This window comes from Paramisgurnus dabryanus, chromosome 5, assembly GCF_030506205.2.
Source record: "Paramisgurnus dabryanus chromosome 5, PD_genome_1.1, whole genome shotgun sequence".
Lineage (NCBI taxonomy): Eukaryota > Metazoa > Chordata > Actinopteri > Cypriniformes > Cobitidae > Paramisgurnus > Paramisgurnus dabryanus.
The window spans coordinates 22,760,508-22,786,927 of record NC_133341.1 but is presented as its reverse complement, the minus strand read 5'-3'; the positions used below and the strand labels follow the sequence as shown (position 1 = coordinate 22,786,927).

Genomic DNA, 26,420 nt, shown 5'->3' with positions numbered 1-26,420 from the left:
ACGAGCCAGAGTTCGCTGGAGAAATTCCTCCAGCGTGGCCGTGGGTTGGTCTCCTGCTGCTTCCATGTATGGCCAGATGATTCTGTAATGACACGAACTGAGCGGAAGCAATTGCAGGTGAAAACACAATGTTTATTTATAAACACAGAGAGAGAAATGACACAAGCAGGAAATGTCCGGTGTTGTTGGCAATGGTGACGAGGACTACGGTGGTAGGTGGTTATTGAGTGCGGCGTTGGTGGAGTGGTGAGCAGTGGTGAATCCAGACTGTACACGGAACATCCACACGGAGACGACGACGACAATAAACAATCCACAATGCAACTCGTAATCCAAGACTGAGACGTAGAACCACACAACACGAGGACCAAACAGAAAGTGATCATCTGGCAGGGAACAGAGAGTCATGTGAGTATTTATGAAGGAGATGTAATGATGAGCAGCTGGATCGAGGCAATCAACACACAGGTGAGCGGCATCAGCCTAACGAGCACATGGCAGAGCAGTGAGTAACAAACACACACACAAACATGACACGGAGGAAACAGTGGATTTCCTACCGTGACACAGCTTTGATTCAGTTTATCCACTGAGAAAGAGAAGCGTAAAGTGATGATTTGTGATAGAGGGACTGTCAAAATCAAATAAACCAAATGAGTAGTTTATATTAAACTAAAGCAACAGATAATGTGTATGTCAAGACCATATAATTATATTTCGTATATATTATTGTTTATAGATGTCAAATATCAATTGACTTTTTTTATTAAAACCTGTCACCGCAAACATCACGCAGGCTTGTACTGCTTGCAAACATGCACACGCAAGTGATGGTTGCTTAAAATTGCTGTTTTCTGAGGGTATCTGCGTGCGTGGAATCCGGGCAGGTCTCTGCTTTTCATCCAGACCTTGACGCTTTGTGTGTTCGACTGGTGCGGAGCTGACTGATCGGCGTATGACATCAGAGTAACGCGAGAGCAAAGGTAAAGGCGGACCCTTTTGTAACATTTCGACTTGCTCTCGCGGTACTCTGATGTCCTCGCTGCCGAACTTCCTGCGCAGCGCCACATAAAGTGAAATGCTCTTTGACTCTTTGCAGCAAAGTACCAGCAACATGAGAAGTGGTGGCACGCAAAAGACAGTGAAGGTACGCTTAAATATAAAAGTGTCAGTACTGCGAGCACTGGTTTAGCTACTTACATCGTGAAAATGGATGTGTGGCGTGAGAATGGGGTCAATTGCGATGCGTGGGAGTTAGCAGCTATGATTTATGGTGTCACTGCAGCATTAAACAATAACATTCATGTAAAAATAATGTATTTATGCCACTTTTCTGTAATGGTAGGTGCATCATAGCAACACGAAATAACCATTTTATGACCCTAACGAACACAAACACGTACTTGTTCGGCTTGCCGTCCGTCTACAATATAGCACTTCCGCCGTCCGTCATGGCGTCCATAATTCGCGCGAGTAGACCGTGACGTCACGTGCAAAGGGTCTATATGTATTGATGCCCTACATAATCATTGTAATCTCATAAAAAAATTAGCAAATATGCAAGAAAAGGTTTGTACTCTAAAAATACAAACAAGACATAAAGATATTACAAACGTGCGGAGAGCCAAAGAGTTTCAGCACTCGGACAGCGCCAATTTTTAAAAAGCATTACTTAAAATGTTTCTCATCTCACCATATCCACAGGTACAGAGTCATCTTATACAATAAATCTGTGGGGTATCATTTAAAAATCATTTAAAAATAGATGCATTTGTTTAAAGCAAAGCATTTATTTACTTACCAGTCTGCAGGTAAGGCAGCTTTTTACGCCTTCTAACGTCTCATAATCGGTCCTCATTTATGTCCAAGAGACTCAATAATAATCTTTTACATTTCAACCCTTTAATCTTTCATATTTAAAAGCGTTTTATGTGCTGCTGCGCATTCATGTGTGTGATAAGCAAACCTGCGTTGTCGTCCCGTTTATAGGCGCATATTCTAACGCGCTCATTAAATAACAAAAACATATTTTTGTTGGTCAATGGCGTAGTCTATTTTAGTTGCCTCAAAATAGCAACGCGCCAACAATGCGCCTGAACACACCTTGTTTTCAGACCAGAACGCCCTTGGGCGCAAAATAAGGCGCAAATGCATTTGCCATTTAAACAACTTGGCGCTAAACGTGAAAATTATAATTGCGCTGGGTTGAAACTAGCAAAAGACTCTTGCGTCGCGCATTGTGCCGGGTATCATAGAGCCCTAAAAATGACTGGGTTATTTTTTACCCAAAATAGGTAAATATTGGACTGAACACATCGCTGGGTTAAAATTCACTCAATACTGGGTTGTTCTAGTATACCCCATGGTTGCATAACAACAACCCAACATTTGGTCATTTTTAACCCAGCATGTGTTCTGTCCAATATTTACCCATTATGGGTCAAAAATAACCCAGCCATTTTTAGAGTGCGCTGTGAATTCCCATCAGTCTTTTACTTTTACTAAGGCGTTTATCAGGTAGATCTTATTCAGAGCCACATTCAAAATGTACCCGCATATCAAATCTTGCCTCTGTATGCACTATTTTTCATTCAGAATTACTGACATAATTGCAATCTGCTTGTTATCGCTTCTTTATAGATTCTTTAAGATTTTTGAAGATTTTTTTCTGTCTGTCTTATTCTAACATTCACACATTTTTACCCTGTACAGCACGATGGTACAGTGTTCATGTTTGTCTCATTTCAATGTTAAAGGGACACTTTTTTTTAAAATATGCTCATTTTCCATCTCCCCTAGAGTTAGGGTTGCCAACCGTTCCGTATAATACGGAATCGTCCCGTATTTGACACATAAAATTCTTGTTCCGTATTGAACTGATACGGAACGCAGTTTGTTCCGTATTTTATGAAAATTAATTCAGTGCAAATACATGACAGACACATAGCTTATAATGTCAGCCATGAACGAAGACCGCATCATTTGTATAAGAAAACCCTGACTGTGCAGTAATTTCTCCCTCTGTTTGTCTATGATCTGCGTAGCGTTGCAGCCCCATCAGGGAATGCCCATTGGTCGTTTCAGTCATTGTGATGTCACGTATCATAGCAACGATGACGACAAGTGACAACAGCGGGAAATGTAAAAATGACTGCATCCGAGCAGCCGGCGAAAAAGAAACGAGCACAAAAATATAGAATTGAATGGGAAAATGACTACCCGTGGCTGGAATGCGTGAGGGACAATAAAATACAAGGCCAATTGTATCATATGCCGCCGCGTTTATTCTGTTTGTCACGGCGGAGTGTGTGATATAAAGCAGCACGCATGAGGAGATAATCACAAGAGGAGCGAGAGGCTGCGGGCACAGGATGGAGCAATGTGGTTCATTGTCCGTCAGTCGTCTCCAGAGGCTCATATGGTATGTAATTATGTGGATTTTTAAAACTCAAATATAGTTGATAAGAAAGTGATTATATTAAAAGAGATAGTACAAGTTTAGCCTAACAATCCACATATATATCTCTCCATTGCTCTCCCTCTGTTCCTGTGTCCCGCTCCCTCCCGTCTCATAATGTGTCAATCATTTCTGATGGGTTTCTTATTAAATAATTATGTATTTAGATGGCTCAAGGTTTAAAAAGGGGTGGGGTCTTTGAAGAGGGCGAATTATAAACTTAAATTAAAACCATGGTTCATTGTTGGCAAAATGATCATGATAGCCTTTATATTTCACATCTATGTGGTTCAGTCTTGTATACTTATGAGGCATACTTTGCTATTTATTAAATATTTAGGCCTAAGAAGTTGTATAAAATATATTTATCTAAATTTATTAATTATTTTCACCAGAAGTCTTCATTTCAGGGGTTATTTTTTTCAAAATTATCTTCTGTGGGGGCATGTCACCGGACCCAGGCAAATCGCCCCCCCCCCCCCCCCCCCCCCGTTCCTTATTTCTATTTCAGAAAGTTGGCAACCCTACCTAGAGTTAAACATTTGTTTCTTACTGTTTTGGAATCCATTTAGCTGATCTCCGGGTCTGGCGTTAGCACGTTTAGCATAGCTTAGCACAATCCATTGAATCTGATTAGACCATTAGCATCATGCTAAAAAATAACTAACGATTCAGATATTCAGATAAAGAGTTTCAATATTTTTCCTATTTAAAACTTGCCTCTTTTCGGACAGTGCAAAATATCACTACCCATGCTGCAGCCATGTTACATCAGCAAAGTCCTTGATTATAGACCAATTTAGAGTAGACGTCACAGTTACGTCACTGCAAGCTGCGCGCGCAATGCGGTTGCAGAAAAACAGTGGAAATGAATTAGACACGAGTGAAAAGAGCAAGATAACTCACTAGAAAATGTCCGGTTGTACTGTTAAGTGTCAGAATAAGAATGCCAAAAAAGATGGCTTTCATTTTTATAGAATACCATCGTCGAAGACATCATTTGAAGATAAACGTAGGTGTTTATGATTACAATAAGCCCTTAAACGGACAGAATGGAGCAAGGAAATCATCTGGAAATCTTTTAATAATTAGAATAGAAAATAAGTAGAGAAGATGTCCGGTGTTCTGTCGAAGTCTGTTCCCTCCATGTGTTTCTTATAGCGTTTTTATCACGTTACAATTATAATTTATTAAGGAAGAAATAATAGAAAACAGGAAAATTATGAAATATTTAATAAACGCTATTATATATAATACATGATATTATTGCTTTTACATGTACTTTAGCGATTCAGACTGTAAAAATATTTGATTTAGCAAAAAAGAACAATACATATACATTACATACATGCATATCAGTAGCCAAGCCATTTAAACTTTTTATCTATCTAAAAAAATAAACGTAACGTGATTAAAACGCTATAAGAAACATGTATTAAAGGGAAACATATAGGAATCAGACTTCGACAGAACACCGGATCCATAAAAATCACGGTTTAATGCTAAAACACTTCACAACCCTACTGCGGAGCAGTCACTTTCTGCAACCAGTTTGGCTCCGCCCACAAAAAACGTCATCTCTGTTTGCAAACACGAAATTGGTCTATTATGCCAGTTTGAGAGTATAGTTCCTAGCCATATCGGCCTAGAAAATCGCAGCTTTTAATTTTCTGTCGGTCTTAGAACATGATGTAACTACAGAAGAGTCAAGTTTTAAATAGGAAAAATATAGAAACTCTTTGGTTATTTTTAGCATGATGCTAACAGTCTAATTAGATTCAATGGATTGTGTCAAGCTTTGCTAAAAGTGCTGAATGGATTTCAAAACGGTTAGAATCAAATGTTTAACTCCAGGGAAGCTGGAAAATGTCCCTTTAATGAGTATGTGCTTATTGGACTGCAAGATATTTTTGGGTTGTATTACAATAAAGAGACTGAGAAAGATATATACTGTATACTATTATATATCTGTAGCAGGCGAGTTTAAACAGTAATGCCTTGCCCCTCTAGTGGTTAGGCCTAAAGACGTAGGCTATTGGCACAGTACTGCACACTTCTTTACATAACGGCCTTATTCTTCAACATTCAATAAAAATGGCATTAGACATTTATTGTCAATCTAAAGTCCTGTATGTGTGAATAATTCCATTAGTGGTGCAAAAGCCTGCGGGTTTGATTCCCAGGGAGCACACGTACTGATAAAAATAAATAGCTTGAATGCACTGTAAGTTGCTTTGTATGAAAGTGTCTGCCAAATGCATAAATGTAAATGTTAAGTCTGAATGTTCGTATATTGATCTTGCTGAGAGGGTTGTTGTGGGTGGGTGTGGAGTGGTTGTGAATGCATGGTGTGTCTGTTGATGGCTTATGGTGTTAAAAGTGGGATTAGCAGGCAAAGAGAAGAAGGACAGGGGAGAGAATTTAATAGTCTGCAGGTGTAAGAAGTGCTGATCATGTTGCGGTGGTACAGTAAGTGGATTTCGCAACCTCTAGTACGATAGATAAGTGCCCCTTCTGAAAAATTGAACCACTTTTCTAAGGTCATAGGATTCCTATGCTTGTGGTCGTTGTATAGAGTCTTCATTGTAGCCATAAGATCAAAGAGAACATGGGATTCTTGGGGTTAAAAGTTTATCCTTAATCATGCTGCTCTCATCGAGCCAAGATGTACTTTGTAGTTCAGCTTTTGTCAAGTTTGCTTTGGCTTTGCATATGTCAGCTTTTTTTGAGAGAGTTTAAGTCCTTTGCTTCCTCTTTCATCAGATTTACTCTTTGGTGCAGCTTTGTGCTCAAATGGTATACTCTGCCCGTAGGCGTCTTTAATTTGCATATTATTTTAAATATTTAGTGTCATGATATTTTCTGTGTTTAAAGGGGATATTTAGAGTCATGTTAAAAAAGAGATACATTTGACATTTCAGTTACTAAACAAATAAATATTGTATTTAATATAATAAAATATTATAAAATATAAATAAATAAATTATTTAATACTGCTTTGTATCGTCAACTACAGCACGGGTCTTTAGTGGGTCAGGGCCCAATTGTGGTTTGCAAAGTGGGATATACCACCCAGATCTCACGAGAATTCCTTCATATTTTACGAGTTTGCTAATTCGTATGAAGTTAATTGTGCAAAAACCTAAGATCATCATAAAAATGAATGATACTTTATGCAAATCATACAAAAATTTACCAATTAATATGAATTAGCCACTTTGGAAAATCCGTACAAATTGCCATAGCATTAGATATACAGTGTTGCGGCTGTTGCGGTGAATGTCACAAAAACATTTTAGATTAATTAATGACTAAAAGTATTTGTTAGTTCAACTTAAAAAAGTAATTATTAGGTTGCCTAGAGTTAAAGAGCACCTATTTCATTGCTAAAAACAACATTATTTTGAGTATTTGGTATAATACAATGTGTTCGCGTGGTTTATGGTTAAAAAAACTAATTATTTTCCACATACCGTACATTTTTGTAGCTCCACATTTCACTCTCTTTCTGAAACACACATATTTGAAAAGTTCTGTATTCCTGATTGGCAAGCCAATCTGTACGTTGTGATTGGTCTGAATACCTCTTATTTCAGCAGGAAATGTGATGCTCCTTACCATGTTTGAAAGATTCGTGCACAATGCAATGCTAACAGGAGTTAACTTACAGGCTGAAAGTCAGAAGCGGGAGGAATTATGATAATGTCGGTCTTGACTACATCACCGATCCCAGAAAATAAACTGTTGCCTACAATCCGTGTGTTTGTTGTAGTCCAAAAAAAAAAGATTTACGCTGGAGACGATAATTCGTTATCATCATTTACTTTAAGGTATGTACCTTTTGCATATCTTTAACATGTACTAATTAGGGCTGTCACTTTTGAGAAAAATCTAATTCGAACGTATATCGAATATCACGAAATGTATCCGAATATATTTGAATATCTAGGTGTCCCCGCGCACATCAAAAAAAAAAAAAACGTAATGGAGATTCAATTTATTAACAGTGACAGTCATAAACAGGGCTGTCTGCATTACTTTTTTTTCTTAATGTTTGAAGCAGCAGGTTATCAACTTATGAATAATAACGTCTCAGAACAGGTGACAACTTAAACAGCAGCAGGAGTAAGGCATATAGCCAAGCCCAAACGAAATCCGCGCCCGCAGATTTCGGCGTAAAACTCCGCAGATTTAATGCCCGTCATTGACAAGCGCAAGGTATCATAAGGTATTTTTGGAATTACAATTAAACTTGTATTACATTCTTGGAATGATGTGTATATTTTCATTTAAAATATTTTAGTCTGTCCTGGGATAGTTTGTACCTTTCTAAGTGGGTTGTGCAATGAAAAGTTTGGGAACACTGTCAGAAAAAAATGTCTCTTTAGCTGTCACTGGGGCAGTACCCCCTCAAAAAGTACACCTTTATAATTCATATTAGTACCTCTTAACTCATCTGTCACATATTGCTACCAAATATGTTATAGGTACACACTGGTTCCAAAGGGTGCAAATTAATACAGAGGTACATATTGGTACCAAATGTATACATATCTGTACCCTTATAAAGGGAATTGCCCCAGTATAATAAGGGACATTTTTTTGACCATTTGTTTCTGATCTAATGTACACCGTTTTATATGCAGTGCACCATAATGAGCCACTATGCACAAAATGTATGCAGTGAACCTGAACTTTTGAAGCTGCATACAGTATATTATAGTGCTTTGGGGAGATTACTGTACTTTTTTTTGCTATTGCTTAGGTCCGGGGTATGTGTGTATATGTTGTTTTAAATCTTTATGTTCTGGGAAGGGAACTATTTCCCCCTCAGCTGCTATATAGATATAAAGAAACGTAGATTCTTACAGCAAAATATAGTGCAAAAAGAATTATTACTATATTTAATACAAAATATTGTAAAAAGGAAAAGCTGCATCAATAAGACGGTACATTCACCAGCTCAGTCAGGTGGTGGTGTTATGTGGAATATGTTTTATGTGATGGCCATCTAGTGTCTGAATAAATGCATCACACAAAGAAAATGTTCTCTGCTCACAGAGATTGCATAGGAGACAAGTAATATGTAAAGAGAAAGTACATGCAGTAAAAATGAGAAAATAAGGATAGACTTGAAGACTTTTAAATTGAGGTGGTGATGTCACTGCAGGGGGAATCATCGTATAAAAAAGAAGGATTACATACAAAAACTCAGATGATCAAAACAAGGACTTGATTGTCAGATGGAATGCTTATTGTCCCAGCTGTGCACATTAGCATAGTTGATGCCAGTGGTGCTGAATTATTATCGTGAAACAAGAGCTTGCGCAGTCCCAAAAGTATCTAAGCAACACGAACTCCCACAAACTCTTCCAATGCTGGTTTCAAAATAGCAACAGAATCGCTTTGGTGCAAATTCAACCATCTTTAATACAAAGTGACATGAAGTAGCACGAGAGGCCAGCGGGTGGGCGTACCTCCCATTCCTTCTCTTATGAGTGCCTCGGGTTCAAGGAATATATTTCAGTGTTCATTCACTTAGATAGCACAATGTTCGCATAATGCCAAACAACATCATCTTTTTAAGCAATGCGGTGTTACAGAAATACTGCAAAGTTTACACGTGGGAGAAAAGTTATGCAGCATGATTATGTGGAGTTTATGCTAAATGGAGCTTTGACACGATACAAACCACGATGCATCTTCACAGTTAGACAGCTCTGATACACGAGGCACATCACAAATAATCACTGGCCTTTAACAAATTGAAGAACGCAAATGGCTCATTACTGCGATGACCAAAGAGCGTTTGATTTTTGGTGCCCGCAACCACACAGCATCCATTACAATAAACAGAATGTCCAAAGCTCTAACAAGCATATATTTGATATAATTTGCGCTTTTCTTCTGAGGACAAATGAGATGCAAATGTGATGTCGGTGTGCCAGCGGTTGTCATAATGTGCTGAAGATGCATGAGGTCCAAACAGATCTATAAAGAGTAATGAGATTTAAAAGATTGTGTGCCAGAAAACAAGGATTCTCTCAAGGAGTGACCATGCAGAATGGATTGGGTATGGAAAATGCCGTTTACAATGAAAGGGTGTAAAGTCCCCCAAATTCTGCAAAGATTAAAGGATGATGCAGTGGGTTAAGAGTACTGGGCTCTGTGACTGTTTCAAATTGAATGAGACTGGGATGCCCGAACTAATAAGACTTGCAACCTGAGCTCATTAAGTGACAGTTCTTCTCACCCTGTCACCCCTTGTGAATAATGATAGGGGTTCTGTTGTTTTGTAGTCTTAAACTGAGTTCACCAGAATGTGCCCCCCTGTAGAATCAGCCTATTGATCAGTTACATGTCTAGTAAATCTTTGTCATTCAGACCTGTAGCTATTATAGTAAATGTTACATTTACATATTTGGCAGATGCAAAACGAAATGAATTGTTAGATATACATTTTATTATTATGTTTGTTCTCTGGAATTTAACCTATAGCCTTTTGCGCTGCTAATGCAAAGCACCACCACACAGGGACACAGGTGCGCTACAGGAACACAAAATTAGAGATGAACATATATCGGTTTAAAGTCGGCATATATTTTTTCCCAGGCAGAAACGAGTCTCCGATAATCCCGCCCTTGCACCATTCCTCATGACAGGAAGTAAAGGGAGGTCGTTTCAAGGAGGGGAGCGTTTCATTTTGATTATAAGGGCACATGATTTTTTTTAAAATAATGAAGTACACAGGTAAATTATTTATAATAAACACTACAATATTACATATAAAAGTAAGAATAGTCAATTTTTATTTTATGACAATTTTAAAAACAATCAATGATCAGGGCAGATTATATTCTGCCAATCAAAGGGTGTGGAAAATGTAATAAGAACTCATGCTCTGTCTTTTTTCAATCGGTCACACGTTTCCATGCACAAAATTTTGTCAATCCCACTGAATTTGATACAATTGAAGGTTACAACAATACAGTTTACATGAACCCTTAACATTGCAATCTCATTAAAATGTTTGTTTACATGTACATTCTATTCGAACGTCTGTGCAAGCACACAGCCAGGGTTGCCAGATTCGCAGGTCAAAACCATCCCAATGGACATTCAAAACTAGCCCAAAAGCATCCAAATGACTATTCACATTCCAGTTACCAATAACTAATGAACAAAATCCTTTCATCTTTAACCCGCAGGAATAAACAAGCCCAAATCTGAACTCGAAAAAAGCAGAGGACTTGGCAACGTTGCGCTGCCGCCAGCATCTCTCACCGAGCTCACGCTTTATCTCTGGATAAATGTACAAAGCTGAGTTGGTGATAGTTGATCTTAAAAAGTTTTCAGATCACTGTAAAAAATTGCTGTAATTATGCAGCTGGTTGCCAGTAACTTACTGTAGAAGATAAAGACTGAAAATGTTTCATGTTCATTTAACTTTAAACAAATTGTTGCCAGTAAATAACATAAATGTAAAATCTACATTATAAAACGGGCAGTTCTGGTTCTTCATTCTGATTGTTTGAAACGCGTTCTAAGCCGTGATACAATACACCGGTAACCCCATGGTTGAGACCACATTACATAAGTATCACTGTTTATTGTTGCTGCGTACTGATTTATGAAAATAAACACCACAGTTATCATATTTTTAATTTGTCTACAATTGCACAATTAATGGCGATATCCAGATAAATGTCAATAAATATTGTTGAGTCATCTCGACGGTAAAGAGAAAACGTTGTCTGAGGAGTTTCTAACTCAAGTTCATATGTCCGCTATTATCCACTGGGTGGCGATCTTACCCAACTTAAACACTGACGCATTCACTCAACACTGAAAACACAGCGTGTACGTTTTGATGGCTTTGAATCTGTGAAGTTCTTCACAAAAATGGAATTATCTCCGCTTTTAGCTAAAAAATTTGAGAGGTGATAAGAGAACAAATGAAGGTAGGATGAAACTTTTTTTTGTTTCTTTTTTATTTGAAAGCGGATGGTCTGTTCTTTCATTTGATATTTTATGTTTATTTAAAGAAGATAATTTTTCTGCAAGGCATTAAACTAAAACTGGGTGGCAACTTAAAAAAAAAACCGCTGACGGGGAAAGAGTTCAGCATACTTCCAAACATATTCGATCATCACTTCAACAGTTGCACAATATAAATGTTAATGTATAAATTAGATGAATGGTGATTTATAAAATAAACACCACAGTCTTAAATCATATTTTCATTGTGTCTTTGCAGTCACACTTGATTCTGAGGAACTACTTTGTTTGGCGGAAGAGTAATATTTGTACTAATATAATTACAACTTATTTGTGTTTTATTTTATAAAATCCCGCTAACGTTATGCATATGAAGTAACCGTTTTATAAACGCAATAAACCCCTCGAAGCAGTGGGGTTACAGTGCATTTTATAACAGCTAAGGGGGTTTTAAGCACTTTGCTGCGCATCGTGCCTAACAACGCCCCTTAGCTGTTAAAAAATGCACTGGTAACCCATTGCTTCTTGGGGTTTATTGCTTTAGTAAGTTACTGACAGCTAGTTGCCAGGAAAACCCAGTAATACTGTTATTTCTACAGACATTTTTTACAGTGTAATGAAAATATATATAAAATATATATATATATATATATATATATTAGGGCTGTCAAAAGATTAATCGCGATTAATCGCATCCAACATAAAAGTTTGTGTTTACATAGCATATGTGTGTGTACTGTGTATAAATATTATGTATATATAAATACATACACATTCATGTATATATTTGCATTTAAAGAAAGAAATATTTGCATTTAAATACTGTATATACATTTCTATAATTTATATTATATATAAATATAAATATTTTATATATAAATATAACAATTTTCTCTTAAATATATACATGATTGGGTGTGTTTTTATATATAAATAATAATTATACACAGTACACACACATATGTTATGTAAACACAAACTTTTATTTTGGATGCGATTAATCGCGATTAATCTTTTGACAGCCCTAATATATATATATATATATATATATATATATATATATATATATATATATATATATATATATATATATATATATATATATATATATATATATATATATATATATATATATATATGTAATAATGCGTTGCCAATGCCTTGCTATTGCATGTTTCTATAAGACATGAACTTAAGCACAAATGTTCTGCGCATGTGCACAATGTATTTTTGCATCCAATTGAGAAAATACTACGAATTACGCGTTTACATGCGTTCTTTCTCCTGCCAATCATATCACAGATCGGAGTACACCACCCCTTTCAATACCATCGGAATTTGCATCCGATCGACCTCAGTCGTTTTGATTCAAGTGTTTACATAAAGGCTTTTCAATACGATTGAGCCATCAATACAATAACAAACTGATTGCATGTAAATGTACCTAATGACAACAGAGTTGCACTTTATACTCTGTGCACTTCTAGGATTTCATGACTTAATCATTTAAATCGTAAGGCGTAAAAATCAAAACTGTCAGTATTGATATCTCATTCTAAGTAATCAAATAGCAGTTTCGGCCGAAATGTTGTATCGGTGCATCCATACACTAAATAGTGTTTTTTTCCAAAATCATTTGTGGTTTAAAATCTTACTAAAAATGTTTTTTTTATTCTTGTTTTGTCGTTGTTCATGATTACAAGAAGCAGCAGCTATAGTACAGTGTTTTCAGACTAAATTGTTATTTTCAGAGCAAACTTGCAGTGCTTTGACTCACACAATAAAAGTCTCAGTGAGGTTTGTGAGAATTGCTATTTTGCTGAAAAGGAAAATAGAAAAACATTTTAATAAGGCATTAAATTCAGTTTCTGTTTTGGTGAAGAGATTTCTGTTACTCCAGCACTGCTGACTGCTGTATTTTATTTAAATAGAAGATATATTTGTGTATATTATTAATCAACCATCATTCGTTATTTTACAGTAAATCACTACTGATTATAAGATCAGTCCTTGAACTGGCAGAGGGCAACCAGTACTTGTGTAGCTGTGTCAATATATAGCCTATTCCTGTTGATAGCACCTACACACTAATTATATATTTGCATGCTCACATGTGTCCCTGCTTGTGAAATCCAGGCTAAAGTCTGATCATCGATTATGAGATTAGTAGCATCAAAGTTTGGTTTCACTCATTGATTTCAATATATGACATGGCCTAACTCACTCAATATTAAAGATAACAAGGTTATATTTTCACAGAATGTTATTTATATCATGTAGGATGGTTTTATAGAAAACAGTAAATCACAAATAATGACTTTTCATGTAAAGGTCACACACCGGTTCTGATAAACATATTTTCCACACCACTGTTTTACGCCTAGGAGCTAGTGAACTGCAGTTTGTAATTGCTTTTGTGTAGGTCATTGAGTAATTAGAGGCTGCTATGCATTGCTTGTTTGTGTTCACCTGTGCATGTGAATGTGTATAATGCAGAGCTGGCCCTCATTGAGTTGATGTGATGGTGTGCAATGCATGTTGAAGTCATTGTAAATGCTTTCAGTTAAGTGGTTTAGATTGGTAAAATTGTCCCTTGACCCTAAGCTACAATCACTTCTCACCAGCCTGATTGAGGTCCAGTGTTTCGGCATGTTTGTTTTTAAATAGTATGTAAGGGCTTGTCTGGTCACATCTAGACACATGCACAACATCAAGTGTTTTTCTTGGTATTATTATGTACAATGGTTGTGACGGTGTGTTATAACTATTACAAGATTAGCCATCCAAGGAGAAAGGTTTTGTGTGAAATGGGAAAATATGTATTTCTAAAAAAAAATGTAAAAAGTAGTTTAAAGGGACATTTACATGCACTTTTTTGAAGATATGCTCATTTTCCAGCTCCCCTAGAGTTAAACATTTGATTCTTACCATTTTGAAATCCATCCAGCCGATCTTCAGGTCTGGGCTAGCACTTTTAGCATAGCTTAGCATAATCCATTGAATCTGATTAGACCTTTAGAATTGCGCAAAAATATCCAAAGAGTTTCAATATTTTTCCTATTTAAATCTTGACTCTTGGAAAAGTCATTGATTATTACTAGGGATGCACCGATATGGAAATTTTGGCCGATACCGATAACCGATTACTCTTTATATTTGGGGGCGATAACCGATATATATATATATATATATATATATATATATATATATATATATATATATATATATATATATATATATATATATATAGGCCGATAAATATTCATATTAATTTCACAATGAAAAACTCCCAGACGTGGACATCTTGTCTTTGCGCTAGACTAGCGTACTCTTCTTGAGCCCGCAACACGTGTCATCTTCGTACTATGTCACAGAAAGCACCAATGAAAACTCCACATGGCCAGCAATAAGCAAGTGAAGTGGTTCAACAAACTGAAATAATCCATCATTTATCGGCTTTCATTTATCGGCCTATTTTGCCATCAGACCGATAACCGATAATATTAAAAATAAGCAGTTATCGGCCGATAACGATATGTCGGGCGATATATCGTGCATCCCTAATTATTACACCTACGAAAGTATGGTTCCTTGCCGTATCTGCCTAGAAAATCGCAACTTTTCAATTTAACATCGCTCTTAGTACACGATGTGACTACAGAAGAGTCAAGTAAAAAAAATCTAAACTCTCAATTTTTTTGCGCGATGCTAATGGTCTAATCAGATTCAATGGATTGTGCTAAGCTATGCTAAAAGTTGTAGCGCCAGACCCAGAGATCAGCTGAGTGGATTCCAAAACGGTAAGAATCAAATGTTTAACTCTAGGGGAGCTGGAAAATTAGCATATTTTCAAAAAAAGTGGAATGTGCCTTTAAGGAACATTTTCCCGGACAGGGTTAGATTAATCTAGGACTAGGTCTTAATTATATTAGGACATTAAAGTAATTTTAGATACACACCATAAAACAATAATCATGTGCATCTTGACACAAAACAATGGCACTGATATATGCGAAGATACATCAGTGCAAGATATTATTAAATTAAGGTAGCTCAAGCATGCATTTTAGTCTAGGGACTAGGATAAGCCCTGTCCGGAAATCCGCCCCAATGACCCAAGTGATAAATGTGTAGAGTGCTTTCATGCCCTCTTTGTAAACCTCACACACAATCTCTGTGTATCTGTGAGCTTCTTGCTTGTGTTGTCAGATCTGATTGGAGGACAGACCTCGTTGCTCATACCTGCACATTAAGCCTAATCTCACAGTGACATGGGTAAACGGAGGTCACCATGGTTACACACCTTGCCCCGTAGGGTTGCATAATCTTCTCACGATCTCAAGGTACCACGGGTGACAGGAGAAGCATGCATCCAAGAGGGATGCAGGAAGAGGCAGAGCCTCCTACTCAGTGTGGTACTTAGTATTCCATCCAGGTCTCCATAACACATCTGCATGGCCAGGTGATGCCAGTGGGAGTGTGGGGTTTGATTGTTGAGATTCATTATTATTACTGTTCGCTCTTCTGGGAAGCTGTTGTAACAATAGATGAGGGTCAGATTTGTGTCTGCATTTGCATGCCATTCTCCAAATACTTTTGCTGCACAATTTATTTGCCTAAAAATAATTTCTAAGGAAAGCAGACCGTAGAGCAGCCATTCCCAAACTGTGGTCCGCGGACCACTAGTGGTCCGTGAGGGTACTGCAGGTGGTCCGTGAAAAGGCAAAATAAGAATATGTATATTTTAATATACAAACTCGTTCATATTTTGGGCGAACGTGTACTGCTGCCAAACTCAATACTCAAATAGTTTAACATTAAATAATATTATATTTGTCCTAAATCGTTAACGATTAACATAGGCTGCTAACGCATATTCCGCATCTTGAAATAGACTTTGACTAAGCTCACGCTATTTAACGTGCACGCATGGGCGTCGGAACCATTATACGTGGGTGGGACAGGACCCACCCACTTTTTAAGACCAATGATAATGGACCCACCCACTTTTTCTCTAATTTAGCGCATTTGTCTGTTCACTTATCAAAGCGCTGTTAGTCCAAATCCATTCCACTAGAGCAGGGATCCCTAACCTTTGCTTTTATTACACCGCGGACCCGTTTCAGCTTTTAAACATAATTCGCGGGGGTGAGTGGACGCTGAGTTGCTGTTCAAATATAGTGCTGAAAAACCTCCTTTGCCAAATGTATAGGCCTAACGTTTTAAACAGAAGTCAATGTCAAACAACCATGCATTAGGGAAATTAATAACTACTTTATTTATAGTATATTTTCTATAGACGTGTAAAACCATATTATAGCGGATTATTTTATTTTCATTGTTTCACGAGTTTGCCTGCCCATTTAGTCTTAATAATTAACGGTAAACGAACTTAGCTTGGTGTTCTTAAAGGCAGCTCGAACCTTAGGTCGGACTCGAGCCCCAAGTTCAAGACACAGAAGAAAAAAAGGAGGAGATGATGAGGAGAGATGCCAGAAGAATTGCGTCTGTCGCGGAGGCACAGAGACTCCCGTTTTGCTTTTAATGATAATTAACACAGCACTAAATGTGGTTCCTTTCAAACGTTAAAAGTATAGTCTACTTGTTAAAATATTATTACTGCTGTAAAATAGTTTATTTTGATTATGGCACGATCGCTGGATAATTTTCAAGTTTTTTTACGGAAGCCAATTACTTTTTATTTGCGATATCACAGCGTTGAACGTCTTCACGTGTTGTTATTATTTGCGAGGTACATTTGCAGATAATTCATAGTCATACCTCTGTTTAATCGATTGTGTTTAAGAAGTACACATGCTCAAACTCTTATGACAGCATTGTTTCCCGACTGATACCATAAAATAAAGTGATCTCTTTTCCAGAATCTCACATTTATATTTCCTCAAAATAAAAAATAAACATTGTAGCCTACTGTCAGCAGAGTAGAGAAAAAAAAAGATAAATGAAACATGACATCTGTCATTATTTGCAAAATATTTAAAGGGCTATTACCAGAATTTCGACCGTAATAGGCTACTGTCTTTAATTTAATAAACGCAAATGTTCAGGCTAATTAAAAGGAAATCATCTATTGCAGTAAATGTATTTTTCGGGGGGGGGGGGGGGGTTATGTGGGGACCCACCCACTTTTCATTTGCTTCCGACGCCCATGCGTGCACGTGTGGTGTGCAATACCTGCGAGTTGTCATACACGCAATGCCTCGCAGCTCTTCTCGCCCGGGGTGCGACCCCCACCCAGCTAGCCTTTCAAGGTATGTCTAAGCAAATACAAAAATTAAAAGACAGTCAATGCTAATGTAAACCCTGGTTGGATAAGGATTTAAAGTTGGACATGAAGATGAAATCTGACGCATTTAGCTTCAGTGTTAAAACTGATCAAATAATTGCTGTTTGGTGGTTCTATATGGGCTATAATGGCAATCATTTAAAAATAATAATATGGGAAAAAATAACTATAAATTAGTTCATTTTTGGAACTGTGACCTAGTTTAACATGTTCAAATATGAACTATGAACTGAACTAGTTCATTTTAAAATTTGTGAACTGTGAACTAAACTAGTTCATGTAGAAAGTGAACTTTCCCAACACTGAGAATAATGTATATAAATAATTATGATATAAGGTTAAGAAACCTGTTGTACTGATGTGATGACCAGTTGTAGTTTTAGTGCTAGTAAGCCTATTTAGATGTGCAGATTAATTCAGGACTTTGTGTAGACATATTTTATAATAAGTATTATGAGGTGGTCCGCGAAAATTCTTGATTACAAATAGTGGTCCACACACACAAAAAGTTTGAAAACCCCTGCCGTAGAGCACACGCTGTATTATTAAAACCATTCAGTGGGAGAGGAGTAGTAAAAACCAATGCCCTGAAGAGCAGTGTGATTTTATTTAGCCTCTCTCCTCACTCTGTTATTTCGCAAATGGTCAATGCGTCAAATGACGGAAGAAGCCAATGGAGGGGGGGTGCTTCAAAAGAAGAGAGCGAGGAGAGGGTAACAGAGGAGAATGGTTCAGAGAAGCAAGGATAGAAGATTAAGTGGAAATTTTGGAGACATATTCTCTCGTCTTTAAACCTGTGACCTCAAAGACCTAAAGAGAGCAAAGGAAATTGTGTGGCATCAAAATTAAAAGATCAAAAACTGACTTAAAAATCCAAAAACCTACTTCCTTTTATTCCTCATCCTTTCTTTGCCGCACATGCCAATGTCAACCTCAATGCACATCATGATCTCCTTTATCTCATGTCTTTTGTTTCCACATATTGTTTCATCCCATCAATCTCTTAAATTTCCTTCCTCTCTTTTTCTCTCCGTGCACTCTGCTCTCTCTCTCTCTGCACTCCGCTTTCTCTCTCTCTTTCACGCGGTTCTTCAAGACAGTGCCGCGCAGCTCTACATCACAGTGTTTCCCGCTCTTCTCTCCTCCGCTTTGCTCCTCTTCTCTGTGCTTCACTCCACTCATTGGGACCGCATGCTCCCTGTCATCTCTGGCACTTTTGGGTCTGTGTGGCTGCTGCTGCCGGTGGAAGTGGACCCGGACACCCTGTATGATCTGAAGGTGTTTTCCCGACCCTGTGGATCTGTGGGGAGGGGAGGGAGGGCAGGGAGGGGGTGCAGGTGAAGGGCTCCGTGGGGGAGACAGGTTGCGCGGTTTTGCGGCAGGGGCTGCGGAGGGTCATGCTTCATGAGTTAAGTGGATTTTGGACAGAGACTCCACGCACATCACCGCCCCAATGTGGGGCCCTTTTCCGGATGGCGGGAACGTCCGGCCGGGTGCGATGAACCAGCTGGACAATCCACGGCCGCTCAATTGGACCATCAGAAAACTGTGCCATGCAGCTTTTCTTCCTTCCGTGCGCCTGCTTAAGGTACTTGGGAAGAGGGGGAAAAATTAGATCCTTTGAAAAATTATGTAGTTTGTTTGATAGAAAGCATAAGAAAATGTCTTGCACAAATTGTTGGAAAAAAAAGAGTGTTAACCAAAAGTATAAAAGCTATTTTATTTGGTTATGATATGTATAAATATCCCTTTAAATTTTTGCCCTTTTTGGGCTTATTTAATATCTCATCCCACATGATATGAGATATTAAGTAGCAATATATTTGAGTGATCACTAAATCACCTTTTTGTACCAGCTAACTTCTGTCTTATAAATAATGGCAAGGGTTTCGCTCATGTTGAAGTATATTGCAAGAGTCTGAAGTGTTGACTTCTATCAGCTAAATTAAAAATGGCATCACGTGATGTGCAGTAAGTGCAGTCCGTCTCTCTTGAGTCACGCTTTATTGCTTGCCTGCAAACCGTTGTGAACTCGCACTTCATCTATGTGTCTAACCAACAACGCATTTGACATCTTTAAAGTGTTACATTCATTAAAATCCGCGAATTGTATGCGTGATAAAGATTATAATTACCTGTGCTATGCTATTTGCACAGAGCTGTGAACTAATAGGTAGTAATGAAGGTTTATCGCACTCTTGTAACCGCTGCGCTTGTTTTATGACTAAAAAAGACAGATTAAGATATGCCTCTGGTGGCCCTGCAATAATCTCCCTGCCAATTATATAAAAGATATTTTGCTTCTATCATAGTAGTTAAACTGTACAGATCAGTCATAGGGCTTAAAGACATTTAGCACTCCTAGGAGTAAAAACCTCCCCGGGTCATGACTCACAGGGTTATGAGTGGCTCATTATTGTCTGGGTTCAGCATCTCGGCTCTGGAGGTGTGCGTTTTTTTTAGAGAATTGATACAGATCACTCGGATGTTGTGACACTCCAATTGTGTGTCGTGAGCTGGAATTTGTTCTTCCCAAGAAAGACGGGGTGGATCCTATTCATAGCTGTAAGTTCACTCTGTTTTGTAGTAAACAGCACCTCTTTGATTGTGTATTACAGTTCTTAAAGTGTGAGCTGTACTTGTGCTTTGCATAATTTAATTTCATCGCTCAGTTGCATAACAGTGGTGGGCGGCATTTAGATTGGATTACATTTTATAGAGCATTTGCAGAACACTTGACCTGTACATTGAACTTTGAGGAGAACTTGATTATGTGAGGTCAAAGGGCAGATTTAAATTGACTTTTATAGGGCTTTATATACTATTGCTGCTTTAGGAAAGAGATGTACAGGTGAAGTAAATATACAGTATTATATATTATATATATATTTATATATACTATTTGGTTTCAAAACGCAATAAATCCATTTTGACTAATTTCGGTAAAAATGTGTTCTATACCAAGAAAATGACAAGATGAAAACAACTATTTTCTGTTACAAACTTTCACATAGCATCTTTAAGTTATAAAAACATAATAAATTCAAATCCATAATTTGATTTTCAAAGATTTATTATAAAAACGGATTATTTTTTTCACAAAATCCTATAAATCTATTGAATCAATATATAAATGTGCATTAATCTTTGCCATGTTATATTCATTTAGTTGACTAGTGGTATACACTGATAAAAAAAACATTAATGGCATTAATTAAAACACTTACTTTGTCATATTATGGACACATTACTGTGGTTACACTTGGGGCGTTGTCGCTGAACTTTTTTGACAGCGATCAGCTGTAAAATGTTTTGGTCCTGCTTGATTTTCGTTGACTTCGCGCAAAATAATGGAAAGTTTTTCATAAGATCCCCTGGGGTCAATGTGTAAGCATGACAGAAGCTTGCTGTTGTCAGGAGAACTAGCATCAGCCGGCATTTTTCCGCCTCCCGAGTGCCTCTCATGTAAATTATTAGATGTTGATGGTTTACGTTTCTTTCCCATCACAGAAAACCTCCACTGGTTTATTAATACCATCAAAAGCACTATTCGGACAGGATTAGTTTTCCAAACAACATTTGAGTTTCAACGTGTCCCCCAGGACGTCTGTGATTTTATGTAACGATTCGGACGGGATTAAAATGATGCAGGCTATTCCAGAGATGGGAGTGTCTGTTTCATGCATTTGGGCGTTGCAGAAGAGCACGTGCTCTGGATACGTGTGTTTGTAATGTTTAATATTTTGCTTTAAATGTAAAATTATGACAGAAAATGTAATTTATTAATTTAATTTTAACAAATCAAAATAAAATATACAAATCCTACTAAATTAACGTTAGCCTACGTGTTTTATATAACTGTCTGCTTATAATGACCCCAAAGAAATGAAGAAATAATGATTAATAACAATTTATTATCTTTATTAATTAACATTACCATTCCGGAGTTGAACAACTTTGAACGGAGTTTCTTATAACGTTAATGAGATAACAGTGGCCAGTCTTAACAGTGTTTGATATTCAGCTCGTCTTGATTTAATTATTTTATTTAGCCAAATGCGAAAAACCATCCATATCTGAATGAATGGGACTCAGGAAATACAATAAACGCGCATTAGTAAGACCTTACGGCAGATCACGACGTTGGCCAAAACATGAAATGAACCGCGTTTTCAAAAGATATTGCGGGCAAACACAGACATTTGCATCCGGACGGGATAAAATTTTTCAGGGTGACGTATGAGTTCGGCGAAAAACAGTAGGTAAATTTCTCTGGAATTCTTACGGAGGTCGTCAGAGAAAAACACAGACATGGCCGATTCGGACGGGATTAAAAACACAGAGGACCTCTGAGAAGAACGATTTTCTCAGAGGTCCCCCTGTAATACTTATCCCGTCCGAATAGGGCTAAACTATTATGTTGTTTTTGTTTGTTTGTTGATCACAAGGAACACAATTCTGTGTATTCAACGTGCCGCCATATTGTTTACAATGTGTGGAATGGTGCTCTGTGATTTGTTGAGCGGATTTATTGCATTCTGCACAAAAGGAGGAGTGGCGTTTATTGCCTTTTGGGAAAAAGGGAGAAAAGATGACAGAATAACATGGCGGATATTGTATTTTGCATAAAATTAAGAATTTACTTTTAAATACTGACGTGATAAATTACTGATTTTGGCGCTAACTCATTTTATCGCATTTTGGAACCAAACTCTCTATAATATATATGTGTGTGTGTGTGTGTGTGTGTGTGTGTGTGTGTGTGTGTGTGTGTGTGTGTGTGTGTGTGTGTGTGTGTGTGTGTGTGTGTAGCATGCTCTTTTTAAGGGGATCAAGGTCACAGAGGTTAAATAGATCTGTCCTACGTATGGGATTATCTGATATGAGTCAACAGCCGTGTGTTTGTCTGAGGTGCTGTTTGTCAATAGCATTGGCTTTTGTTTGCAGGGGCAAAGATGTATTTCAGTGTTTGTGCAAGTAATCCTATGTTTGTGTGTATATTTATGTGCATGTATAGTCCTGATGTTCAACAGCTGGCAGGCTTTAGCTATGCAGTCAGCATAGCAACACCTTAGACCTCCCAGATGTAATGGAAATATTAGAGCGAATGAAGGTTTGTGACTGGTTTGGTGGTATCTGTCATCTCTCCTGATCTAATCGAATTTGCGGATGCCTTTATCGGTTATCAGGGGGCACTGGTAATGAATCACATGCTTTGACATAGTGCACCAATTTCCGTTCACTCGTGCTTGTACTCATGAGTTTCTGGCTGGTGGGTATGGAAGGGAACAAAACGGCACTACATAAATCCTTCTATATATCCCATGAAGTCCAAAACCATAAGTTACAATGCTTTTTTTGGATTTGTTGTAGTACTGTAAATGCAATTTGTGTACAGATTAGTATTCCTTTTAGTAAATCCTTTTTTGCTTTGATGACTCGAGCTGGCATAGACACATTTGTGCAAAGCCGTGTTATCCAAGCATCGGTCTCAAAACATCTACAAATGCAAAGACGTTTCATGTAACCCCGCTGTAGGTAAGAAGCAAAAAATGTGTTTAGAAAGGACAGAATCTGTTTTCTATAACGTTAAGGTGTCTGCACGTTTTGGTGTGTGTGTGTGTGTCTGTGTGTTGTGGTTCTCTCCTATCTGAGCTGTGGATATCGAACGTCAACCAGATGCTAAAGTGGATTGCTGATTAATGATGGGTGATACAGATTAATGTAGCGAAGTATAACTTCTTTCCCAAAACAAGTGTTACTGTGTTCCCTGCAGGTGAAATTTACTTTGATCAGTGAGCTCTGTAGCAAGGAGAAGAATAATACTATACTTTGTATCTATGCTTGTCTTTGAGCCAATTGTTGTGTAATTCACTGCGAACCGTGCATGTTACGTATTATGACAGATTTCATGATTTATTTAGCAGAATAGGGTGTGTAAAACTAACATATTGTCTTCAACAGCCACCTCAGTGTATTGTTTAAAGACATTTGTCAATTATGGGATAATTAAGATGAGTTAAATATGTGGGCATAGTAGATGCCAGAGAGAGAGAGAGAGAGAGAGAGAGAGAGAATGAAAGAGGGAGAAGTGCTTTAATCCTTACCAGTATTTGGGTCTCTGGAGTTGTCTCATACATATTTATATGTGTATATATAATTCATGTATATATCATGTGAACTCTGGGCTATTCCTGTAAATGGGAAATTGTGTCTGGTGTTTATCCTGTGAGAGACAGAGATTTGCTACTGTATGTATGTTTAAATGTATGTTTATATGTATGTACGTCCTACAGATCTTCTAGTCACTAGTTGAGTAAACTTACGTCAAATTAAATAATCAGGCCATTTCAGTTTTATTTAGCTTTTTTGCATTTTGATGAATAAAAGCACTGTGATATACTGTATATGTCCTGGCTGTCTTCATAAGAGCATGAGCAAATCTTCACAGCTGATATCCTTAGGGATGGTGCCAGGTGTTATGACTGTTTACTATATATTGAATTTTATCTCTCTGTCACATTGTGACATCTCATCTTCCTCTATGGCTCACTTTCATGTTTTTTTTTTTTGTGTTAGTTCTTTCATTCTGTTTTATATATAATTACATACAATGATAAACATGAGCTTTTTTATTTTGTTGTACTCTGAAATTCAAACCTTGCACAACACAAATAGCTACAGAAACAAGATGCTTAAAATGATTAAGGCATATAAATACATTTTTATTTTACTTTCAGAAACTTGAATTTGGAGATTCATTTAGACATAAATTAATTTCTTCTTGTTTAAGACCTGATAATGCATGCAATTGCTCACCACCAAGATAAAACCAAACCATTGTGTCAGGCTTTCATTTTGCAAAAATTTGTATTATTTGCACAGTAACCTTTTACCTTTTTCTGTGTCTTTTATGTAATGTAACATAACGGAACATGTGGTGTACCAAAAAAAGACGGTTTCATCGGACGCACGTTCACTGACGCGATACACGGCTGGATCCGAACTTTACTTCTGGTTCCGGTTTTTTTAATGGTCTGACTAGTTGCTAAACTGATCTCTTGAACAAATGCCTCGTCGAAAATAACAAATGTTTTGGTTTCCTAGGTAATCTATATTTTGTTTTTTTGCTTGTTATATAAATAAACTACGTTTAAAGAACTTTGTTGTTATTTATTCTAAGCGGAGTTTACCGGAAGTTACGTGCGGACCACGAAAGCCGCTTGTTTATGTTGTAACTGGTGAAACCGTTTATATTACAGTACTATAACTGTGCTTTCACACCGGCGAGAGCATCAATAAAAGCTCTGGCTGCCCTACTAATGACCCTGAAGAAAAGGTGTAGTGGACGATCTGACGCACAAATGCATTCTCTGGAATCCTCTCAAGCGGAGGTTTACGCCTTCCGATTGGTTGCCACCGAACATTTTCGCCTTCTGATTGGTTGCCGCCGAACTGCTTCATAGCTCATTACCATAAAGTAGAACTGATTTCAACTCTCCTCTATGCTCACGCTAGTGTTGTAGTTCTCGAGACCGGTCTCAAGACCACTTTTTAAAGGTCTTGGTCTCGTCTTGGAATCGACCGCTTTTTTTCTCGGTCTCGTCTCGGTCTCAGACTAAGAGGACCGGTCAAGACCACAACTGAGGGCACATCACAAAATTTTTTTCATTAATTTTATACAGTTTATTCAGGTTTGGCATTTGATGTTGGCATTTTTAAGCATTGTTTAAGTTTCTCCCAATGACAATTTTTCTAATTTTATTACTAAAAACACCTGGATTGTTTTAAGTGGATGGCAGGCCATGGAAAGACAGTTCAGAATAAATGGTTAAGTTGATTTCAGCTCTTTAGTGTTTGTTCACTTTTATTTGCTTGTAGACAAAGATAAATTCCCACATATCTGCAATGCCTTTGATTATTTCTTCAACTTCTCTGATGGCACACATACACACACACACACACACACACACAGGCAAGAAGTGCCTAATCATATGCATATTCCACATTTTATAATAAGTGTTTTAATGCAGTGACTTGCACTGGTCTTGTTCTTGATTTGGTCTCAGCCTATCTTGGTCTTGACCCTTTAAAGTCTTGGTCTTGTCTCGGTCTCGGCCTGTCTTGGTCATGACTTGGTCTCGGTTTATGTGGTCTTGACTACAACACTAGCTCACGCCGTACATGACGCGCCGGTGCCTGACGGACTCGGCGCCGGCTTTCATTGAAAATGAATTACTTCCGGTCACTTTGATGGTTCGCCGGTGGCGGTATTAAAGCACCGTAATGGTGCATTCACATGGGGCTTAAGCGTTAACGCTTAGCGGAAGGCTTGCCTGAAGCGTGGCCAACAGCCAATCACAGTGGCCGCAACACATGCTCCGGTCTTCCAGAAACGTAATTGGCTGGCTCTGCCTAGGTTATTTGCATAAAGTCATATGATTGGCTGACGCACGCATTCCCGCTTGAAATGTTGAAAAAATTTTCAACTTCTGCCGCGAGCAACGGCACTGACACGGCACTGATGGATCCACAATTCAGTTCGGCAACGCATGACATCACCCATTAAAAATGAATGGGAAGCGTTAACGCTGTGTGAATTCGCCGTAAGTGTCTTTAAATACTGTGTACTTACAAAAAGCTGTTAATATATTGTAC

General features: G+C 37.7%; 1 protein-coding gene across 14 annotated transcripts in view; it reads left to right on the top strand.

The window, feature by feature from the left end:
* Window positions 1-26,420, top strand: part of trpm3 (transient receptor potential cation channel, subfamily M, member 3) — a 175,704-nt gene that overhangs the window by 28,806 nt on the left and 120,478 nt on the right. For 2 of the 14 annotated variants that reach the window (XM_065250375.2, XM_065250369.2), the window contains exon 1: window positions 18,727-19,350. The exons of 8 other annotated variants lie outside the window; for them this stretch is intronic. In XM_065250375.2, the coding sequence (XP_065106447.1) occupies window positions 19,216-19,350 (135 nt within the window). In that variant the 5' untranslated portion in view covers window positions 18,727-19,215. Of the gene's footprint in view, window positions 1-18,725; window positions 19,351-26,420 lie in introns of those variants that run through there. 4 more of the 14 variants (XM_065250371.2, XM_065250379.2, XM_065250373.2 and 1 more) reach the window with 3 other exon arrangements.